This window comes from Berghia stephanieae, chromosome 6, assembly GCF_034508935.2.
Source record: "Berghia stephanieae isolate SIO BIC M18660-M18661 chromosome 6, UCSD_Bste_1.3, whole genome shotgun sequence".
NCBI classification, from domain to species: domain Eukaryota; kingdom Metazoa; phylum Mollusca; class Gastropoda; order Nudibranchia; family Aeolidiidae; genus Berghia; species Berghia stephanieae.
The window spans coordinates 96,503-106,691 of record NC_088365.1 but is presented as its reverse complement, the minus strand read 5'-3'; the positions used below and the strand labels follow the sequence as shown (position 1 = coordinate 106,691).

The 10,189-nt window shown below is 36.5% G+C and overlaps 1 protein-coding gene across 4 annotated transcripts in view; it reads left to right on the top strand.

Moving 5' to 3' along the window:
* The window catches only part of LOC144975590 (uncharacterized), a 12,022-nt gene extending 3,254 nt beyond the window's left edge, over positions 1 to 8,768 (top strand). For all 4 annotated transcript variants that reach the window (XM_078919751.1, XM_078919754.1, XM_078919752.1 and 1 more), the window contains 4 exons: positions 1 to 190; positions 4,341 to 4,703; positions 6,700 to 6,801; positions 8,633 to 8,768. The exon at positions 1 to 190 is cut by the window's left edge and continues 107 nt beyond it. In XM_078919751.1, the coding sequence (XP_078775877.1) occupies positions 1 to 190; positions 4,341 to 4,703; positions 6,700 to 6,801; positions 8,633 to 8,658 (681 nt within the window). In that variant the 3' untranslated portion in view covers positions 8,659 to 8,768. The remainder of the gene's footprint in view (positions 191 to 4,340; positions 4,704 to 6,699; positions 6,802 to 8,632) is intronic.
* The last annotated feature ends 1,421 nt before the right edge of the window (positions 8,769 to 10,189 follow it).

The window sequence follows — 10,189 nt, the reverse complement described above, 5'->3', positions numbered from 1 at the left end:
CAATTGAGCATAAGAGGTCATAGGTCAAACATGAGCATTCCCACAAAAGAGGGAGATTCAATATCACCTAACACAGCAACAGTCAAGGGAAAAAGAACGATGCTGTGCAATGATACAGACGTGTATATTTGCACTGCTAGTGTTAATATGAAACCTGGGGGATCCAAAAACGTATCAATATTTGTCACATGTAAGTGTTGTGTTTGTTTTGTTTTCGGTTGTTTTTGTTTCTTTTGTTTGTTTGTTTTTGTTTTTTTGGGTTTTTTTTTTTTTGAAGGGCTTGTGGCGAGTCAACGAGGTCTTGGGGTTACACGAAAAAGGAATATGTGAACAAAAGCGTCAAATTAGTCCTTCAGAGCTATAGGCCCATGGAGCCGGTGTTTTTCCCGGTTTCTATAGCGAGGCTCGAACCCAAAACGTTCCGATCCGAAGCGATTCTCATACCACTAGACCACATAGCCGCATGAGACATAATAATAAGACATAAAATCAGCCGAAGTCAATCATTTTTGGGTGTTATTGACGCGTTATACAGACGGTTGCACGTACTAAGGTAACCAGCATGGGTCGAGAATTAAATCCAGGGCCCAACCGTGGCCTTCGTAAAGTTATGGCCTGATACTGACCAAACAATGAAGTCAAAATGTCAGTCTTTTGCCACATAAGAAAACAAATCGTGAGTTGTATTCAATAGTTCAACCAATGAAATAACTTGTTTCCATGAACTCTACTAACGACAACTCACTAGGCGGTGCAAAAACCAAATAAGGACGTCAAACTGCCAGTCCTTTTGGATTTCAGTATCAGGCTATGACATAACGATGGCTACGGCCTAACTCTCTCAACCCTAACACCGACCATATCCGTAGTTTACCCGGCTTACTTTTACCCCATGCCTATTTATTACATTTTTCTGAGACAAACTATAGGCGTAGTATCAAAGCTCATGATTTTAATTTTTACATGTTAATGTTAGTTAAATAAAACTATCTATGCACATGCTCATTTTTAATACATTTTTTTCAATTTTGAAAACCATCAAAAATGTCTAGGATTGAGTGAGCTAAGAGTCAAGAGTGGCTTTTACGTTTCACCAAATCCCTCCAAAATAAAAGATAAAATAGATAACAAGTAAACGTGAAAGTGAATGATATGGAACGATGCGAGTAGAAAAATGTCACAAGACAACAGATCAGATTCGGATAAGATAAGATATAGAAGTATTTTATTGATCCTGAATGGAAATTATTAAAATGTTACACATCATTCATTGTTATATTCAATGTTATAGGGAATGAGATTAGCGGAAGAGTGGCGTCCCTTGATTGGATGTCACCTTACAGAGAGAACGTCAGAATGGTTTTGCGCATGCGTCTCTCTCGTCCTCGCTTTCGGTGAAGTGTCTGATGCCGCTTTCACCGGAAGCGAGGACGAGAGACGCATGACGTTCTCTCTCTAATAACTTCTCCGCCGGTGACGTCCAATCAAGGGACGCTAATCTTCCGCTAATCTCATTCCCTATAGCACAGATGTATGCACTAATGAACTAATTGATGTAAATACGATGGTAATTTAAGGCAAAATGAAATAAAATATACCGTAGATACAAGCAAAGCTATACAAATCGGAACTGTAGGTAGAATAAAATTGTAAAAATTGATTTGTAATGTAAATAGATTGGGAAGGATTGCACATTGCCTTTTCAAGGAGATCGCATGTAATACTTTGCATGAATGAGTTGCCCAGTGCAATCTTGCATTGACAGTTATACACCAAGGTAGCTATACTCCTCTACCCTCCCCACATTTCCGTTTTTAATCATTATATATTCATATATGTCACCATTTTCCTAAAATCAAATAGCATCTCTTTTGTTTTCTTTACATTGAGTTCTAAACAGTTATTGTAACACCACTTCACTAATCATTCGGTTTCGCCATAATAATTCAATACATCTTGTCTGATTTTTATCAAGGCTGAATGGCGATATCATCGACATGCTTCAAAAATATTCAGATTACTTTGCCGCTTATGCAGTCATCTGTATAGATCACGAAAAGTGATGGAAAATTGCCAATGTAACTGCAATTCATAAAAGAGGATGCCGGAATGATCCTAGTAACTACCGGCCGATAAGTCTTACTTGTATTTTATGTAAATTGTTTGAATATATTATAAAAGATCACATTCCTCATTTCCTCGAAACTTATAAAATGTTTAGCGATTGTTAACATGGGTTCCGAAGCAAAAGATCATGTGACCCCCAATTACTTCAAGTAATGGATAATTTCTAAAAACTAATTGATTATAAAAATACAAGTGACATCATATTTCCAGACTTGTACAAAGCGTTTGACTCTGTACTCCACATGAGACTGTTCATCACATTAACGTTTATGGGATAGGGGATACTTTATTGGGTTGTATTTGATCTTTCCTGACAAATCGAAGCCCTAGGGTACAAATCAAAGCCCGAGAGTTATTTTCGGAAATAAATTGTCAAACTTTAGACCTTTCACTAGTGGTGTTCCCCAGGGCAGTGTTTTGGGGACCCATCTGTTCGTTATATATATATATATATATATATATATATATATATATATATATATATATATATATATATATTGATTTACCTGAGGTTCTAAACCCAAACTTGTAAAATATACGCTGAAGGCACAAAAATTTACTCGTCGTCTTTGAATTATAAATATTAAAAAATGACATTTGTTCACTCTTGCATTGGTCTGAGAAATGACAATTACACTTTAACAAATCAAAATGTAAAGTTCTACAAGTAAAACAAATCCCTAACGCGTGTATTATACTGATGTGAGTAAAACGGAAATTATGTCTTTGTAGAAACAGTTTTGAGTACATGAATAATAGTGAATTTTCCTAACACTATATAAATCTGTAGTAAGACCAACGTTGGAATACGGAAATTGTATTTGGTGTCGTCTTTTCAAACTACAATCAAAAGTTTTGGAAACCGTCTAAAGACAAATAAAACGAACAACTGATTATTTACCAGATTTTAACGATATGTCATATGAAGATAAATTGAAAAAAACTAAGCTGACATCACTTAAGTACTTATATAAACGTGTCCATGGTCTGCACAATATTGATTATGAGCATTTTAAAAAGTTTCTTTGGTCACATTCACACGAGGAGATAACTTTAAGATATTTGTCATCAGATGTTCTACGAATATTCGACAGAACTCATTTATCTAATGTACTGTTAGGACATGAAATGCACTTGACTTTAATACAAAAACAAAATTGCTAAACCAATCAATGCTCTCAAAAATTTAGTTGCTAGAGAACGTCATGCCTTGATGTACGTACCTATACGATGAATGAGATTTTTTTAAAGAAAAGAAATATGCTTGTGGTGAAAAATTATGTAAAATGCACCAACTTGATCTTCTGTATGTATAAACGACTTTGTGTATTTATAATGTCCATGCGTCAGTTCGACCTTTTCCGTTGTCTGTTTTGAAATATTATATATCTATATTTGCAAAAACAATAGGATATTTAAAGCTCTTTTGACCCATGTAAGCCTTAATGCTTATGGTATTATGATATGATGAGAACAGCACCCTGGGGAGCTCCAGTGTTGGTAATTAAAGTAGAGGAGTCGACTTTGTTGTTCTCGTCATTCGTGAGCGAGACGAATTATTGTGGCCGATTTGTGAAGAATTTTAATATCTGGAGTGCAATCAAAGGACTCACCTCCATGGACATAAATTAAGGAATTAGTAGGTGAGGCTGGATTATGTTGAAAGCCCTAGAAAAATCTATGAATAGGGTTCTGACATTCCCCTTTGGCGTGTATAAATGTTTGTTGGTTTTATGAGAAAACAGTAATATTGCCTCTTCCACTCCACGCCCTGATTTGCAGGCAAGCTGGTTTTTGTCTAGATGCTGTTGTGTGCATTGTTGTATAAATCTTTGCTGTATAATCTTTCCAGATATTTTATCTGTGATAAAACAAGTAAACAAGTTCGGGATGGGTGTCAGCGCCACAGGACAGAAATCAGTCATTCCTTTGAAATTTTGATGTTTTGGGACGCGAATTATTTTTGAAGTTTTCCATATTCTTGGAATATGCCCGTTTGTCATGTATTTCAAAACTTAGCCAGAAAACTCGTCCTTCAACTATCGACCAATTTAAATGACCCTCATCTTAGCAAGGATGGGGGTCATTTAAATCGTCGATTTTTTGAAGGATGAGTTTTTTGGTCAAATTTTTTAATGTTTTTCCAGATTACCGCATTTAATTGGTTTAGCACTTCGCTTTGTTACTTTTATATATTGCTATCTACATTTCAGGTGCACCTGAGCTCAATACATCCTTCCCAACCCATAACTATTATTCTACGATTGAGAAGAAGACATTGACGCTAGAATTCCCTGTGGTTGTTTACCCTGCGCCTACCGCCTTTGAATTGACCCAAACTAGCAATACGACGGGACTAGAACCGGTCCGTGACAGAAAGAGACGAGAAGTCCCTGGAAGAACTGTTCCAGCGGATCAGTACAATGCTGCATTTCGTTATAATGAACCTCCCAATGGCGTGATAATTCTCCAAATGCATGGCTTGGATGCAAAAGACAGCGGTCAATACAGACTGAGCGTTCAGAATGGAATTGGAGGCGGATTGGAGATCAATTTTAGTGTCACCGTCAACAAAAGTAAGTTAATGGCAATGGACAGTGACCTTTGACCTCAAGTGTCATTTTGTGTCACCGTCAACAAAAGTAAGTTAATGGCACTGGAAAGTAACCTATGACCTCAAGTGTCATTTTAGTGTCACCGTCAACAATAGTAAGTTAATGGCACTGGAAAGTAACCTATGACCTCAAGTGTCATTTTAGTGTCACCGTCAGCAAAAGTAAGTTAATGGCAATGGAAAGTGACCTATGACCTCAAGTGTCATTTTAGTGTCAACGTCAACAAAAATAAGTTAATGGCAATGGAAAGTGAGTAACCTTTGACCTCAAGTGTCAGTTTAGTGATGTTGTATCGCCGTGTACCAGTTTTAAACAAGAAACTTGAAAATCAAAATGATTTAGAAACATGATTTTTTGAAATTATTTGCTCTTTTAAAAACTAGATACACTATTACTTTTTAATATAATAAATCGCCTTTTTTTAAACTTGAGCTCTTATATAGCGCAATATCCACTAAACATGCTCAAAGAGCTTTACAAAGGGTCCCTGACCAACAGCAACTTGTAGCACGTGGAACAAGACATGACTCCTGTTAAGCGATATAACAATATTTTTTTCCGAAAGAGACAAAGCTGTGTGTTAACGGTCAGGTACTCATTTCACACCTGAGTACGGTGAGAGAATGTGAGTAAAGAGCCTTTTCCAAGGACTCAACTATGCGACGAACGAGGCTCGATCCAGGACCTTCCAATCCAAATGCGAGTGTCATACCACTAGACCATTTTATCAAATTCTTTAAAAAATGTAATGATATTTTCCTACTTTTTGTTTCACTGATCTTAATTTATTGACACGAATTTATAACAGACCGGGTCTACTCAATATACTAATCAATTTACACATTTTATTATTTTCACATTATATGCGACCCATCGTCTCAAATCGGTATTCTGTCGGAACGAACCAGATGCTTAAAAGCCGAATTGAATGTTAAAACTGGTCAAAATATAAATTGTTGGCATTAGCACCCTGAAATATGGTATCCATTCTCCTCAATAAAACATACAAACTCAACACAATTCTGATATTTCTGGCGATAAAATCAATTTTCAACATCTTAACCAACATATATCCTATTCTTTTCTTTCCTATAATATTGATATACAATTATATGATATTGTATGTATCGTGCTATTGATTTAGAGATTATTTTTTTAAAACTCAGTACCTTAACGATTATAACGAAAGAGAATGTAATCGATTTTGAATGTAATGGGGATTATCCGTATTTCAATTCCATGTGCTGGGGGGCATTCTGCCGCTGTTTTTAAAAACACAGTATATGCAATGTTGATCTCATAGCACATACTGTGTTCTTTAATAAAATGGCAGTATTGGTCACATTGCAAAGTGTGCTCAAAATGATCCACATAGTTAAAATTGATCACAGTTTGAGAAGTCATTTTGCACAGCATGACTCAAGGGAATGTTTACAACTTTCATAAACAAAGCAGCGTGTTTACGTTTATTAAGAAATGTACAATCGTTGTAGCACAACTAAATCATGTGATTGATGACGAGGTTGGACGAAAACATGAATATAGATAGCTCCCATTGACGAATGTCAAACTTTTAATTGATCTTGAACCGGAAACGACGAAAATGTGACGTCACAAATATGATTATCTATGTGGTCTTGTGGTATGACACTTGCTTTCGGATCGGAAGGTCCTGGGTTCGAAGCTCGCTCGGTGCATAGTTGAGTCCTTGGAAAATGCTCTTTACTCACATTCTCTCACCGTATTCAGGTGTAAAATGAGTACCTGGCCGTTAACATCGTTGTCTCTGTCCGAAAAAAAAATTAATATCGCCTAACAGCGTTAACAGTCTCGTTCTACACGTTACGTGTTGCTGTTGGTCAGGGACCCCTTGTAAAGCGCTTTGAGCACATTTAGTAGCTATTGCTCTATATAAAAGCTCAATTTTTTTTTTCAAAGCTAAAGTTATCTATTTCAGAGGATGATGAGGACGACGACATTGATATTCACACCATCATCGGAACTGTGTGTGGGGTCATTGGGGCTCTGGGTGTCGTTGTTCCAGCAACCTACTGTGCTGGTGAGTACTGATCCAACAAGAGATGCATGTGCCAATGTACACATAATAATATGAGTTGCTTCTGATAACCGAACGCCAAAATGGGATTGTTTCAATATTGGTTGTTATGGACAATATTTTTTTAATTGAGCTTTATATAGCGCAATATCCACTAAATGTGCTCAAAGCGCTTTACAAGGGGTCCCTGGTCAACAGCAACATTTAACATGTAGGACGGGACATGACGCCTGTTAGGCGATATTACAATTTTTCGGACAAAGACAACGCTGTTAACGGCCAGGCGTTGATTTGACTGATTTTGTGCGGTTATGTGGTCTTGTGGTATGGCACTCGCTTTCGAATCGGAAGGTCCTGGGTTCGAGCCTCGCTCGGCGCATAGTGGAGTCCTTGGAAAAGACTCATTACTCTCTCTCTCTCTCTCTCTCTCTCTCTCTTTCTCTCTCTCTCTCTCTCTCTCTCTCTCTCTCTCTCTGTGTGTGTGTGTACTCAAGTGTAAAATGATTACCTGGCCGTGAACAGCGTTGTCTCTTTCCGAAAAAATTATAATATCGCTTAGCAGGCGTCATGTCTCGTCCTACATGTTAAGTGTTGCTGTTGGTCAGGGACCCCTTGTATAGCGCCCTAAGCACGTTTAGTGGATATTGCTCTAAATGAAATCTCAATTTTAAAAAAATAGTATTTTCATTACAATAGTGAGACCATAAGAATTTGGGTTATAAGACCTGTTATTAAGTAAACGTCAGTATGTGTCAAAGTTATCTTATTCAAGATATTTATATAACAAGGCGATTTTCAACGTGGGTATATTCCTGCTTGTAAAACTTAAGATAATGAATGTGTCCTTAAGTAAAGATATTCAAGGTTTTAATTTCACCGCGCTTATATGTAAACTACTACAATGTTCACAAAACATGTTATAGCTTCTAACAGGCGTCCAATATGTTAAGTGTTGTTGTTTTACTGGTACCCGTTGTAAAACGCTTTGAGCACGTTCAATGATTATTAAAATTATATGCCGTCCGCCACGACATGATAAGATACCGTCGCCTGGGCATTCCACTAAGAAATAACAATATAGATAATTAATCAAACAAGATTACTGATGTCAACAAGAATCACTCATGTTGTACAAGTGTTCAAATACGCTTCAACAGTCGTAACGTCACTTCCTTCCTAATGCAATGACGCATGGTAACTTAGTAACACTGGCTCTAAACTATCGGAACAATGGTGGGCGTCGTATGAAATATTTCTCCGGCGAGCATAAAAGCGTATCCAACGGGAAAACCCCCATAAATTTGATCATATTTTGACTTTTACCCAATCTGATTACAAGACATATGAAAAGTTCTAGCCAGCATGAAGAATAAAAAGTAATGATTTTCTTTGTTTAGAATCAAGATGGCCGCCGGGGCCGGGCGGCGTGACATCAGACTACTGAATCCAATTGAAGGTTAATAATCTAGTTAATAATCTAACACTGAATGACTATTGAGCTAAATTAAGAGAAAGTTATTCTATACTCATTATCATAATGGGGGCGAAGTGGCCGAGTGGTTAAGGCATTGCATTGTGATCCCGATGACCCGGGTTCGAGCCCCACTTCAGGCACTTTCGTTTTTTTCCTTGAGCAAGACTATTAACCCCCAATTTGCTCACTTGGACAACATGGGTGATTCCTGTTCACATCAAACATCTTGTTTGATGAGTTATCTATATATTCCTTCGTGGAATGCCTAGGCGACGATATCTTATGATATCGTGGTGCAAAAGGCATATTTTTTTTTATTATTATTATTAACATAATCGTTTTAACAATTATATATTTCAGTTAAAAAATGCCGGACTAAAAAATAGACGCCAGGATTGTCAACCAGCAAAAGCTTGGAAAGAAACACAGTACCCAGCTGGAATGATTTATAATCAAAAAATTAAATGTCACCTAAGGAACTCAAAACTATATATATATATATATATATATATATATATATATATATATATATATATATATATATATATATATATATATATATATATATATCGGGGTAAACTAGGGTCTATATGACCAAAAAAAAAAAAAAAGATATTTTAATGTTAGAATGAAAATATGTGACCCACCGTCCCTAAACGGTATGTCGGGATGACTTGGGTGCAAAAAATTGAATTTATTGACAAAAACATGAAACTTGGGGTTTGTTTCGATTTGTTATGTTAAAGAATGAAGACAATTTCTCACAATGCAAAAGCTCAAAAATTGGTATTTACTATCAATTTAATTCTAAAGTCACTTTCGGGGTCCAATTCATTCCGACTTAATACCGTTTCGAGACGTAGGGTCACATATGTGACCCTCCGCCTCAAAACGGTATTAAGTCGGGTTGGTTACGATGTTGAAAATTGATTTTATCGCCAGAAATATCAGAATTGCGTTGAGTTTGTATGTTTTATCGAGGAGAATGGATACCATATTTCAGGGTGCTAATGCCAACAATTTATATTTTGACCAGGTTTAACATTTAATTCGGCTTCTAAGCATCTGGTGGTTCGTTCCGACATAACACCGTTTTGAGACGATGGGTCACATTTGTATAAACTTTTGTTATCTATTAAGTTAACGGCATTATAATCAGTGTCCTCTATAAATCATGCAATCATATGTCACGTATGTAATTATTATATTAATTAGTAAATCTTTAACATCTAAAACGGCTCAACAAATGTTACCCATTGTCTCAAAACGGTTTTATGTCGGAACGAACCAGATGCTTAAAAGCCGAATTAAATGTTAAAACTGGTCAAAATATAAATTGTTGGCACTAGCACCCTGAATTGTGGTATCCATTCTCCTCAATAAAACATACAAACTCAACACAAGTCTGCTATTTCTGTCTATATATTCAATTTTCAACATCTTAACCAACCCGACTTAATACCGTTTTGAGGCGAAGGGTCACAAATACATTGTTAGACGATTAGTCCCCCCCCCCCCACCACACACACACTAAAATAAAGATGCCCCCCACACCACACACACTAAAATAAAGATATGCCCCCCCCCCCCCCCAAAAAAAAAAAAAATTATAATTGCCATGGGACCATATCAGAAATTTAACGATTCGAAAAAGAATTTCTTATTATGAAAATAAATTTCTTATTAAAAATGGAACTTATCATGTTTTTTGTTTAAAATGCATATTATAACAAAACATAATAAAGTTTAATGTAATGTCTTCTATGATCAGTTGCGCAGCTATGTGGTCTTGTGGTAGAACTCTCGCTTTCGGATCGGAAGGTCCTAGGTTCGAGCCTAGCTCGGCGCTCAGTTGAGTCCTTGGAAAAGGCTCTTTACTCACATTCTCTCACCATACTCAGGTGTAAAATGAGTACC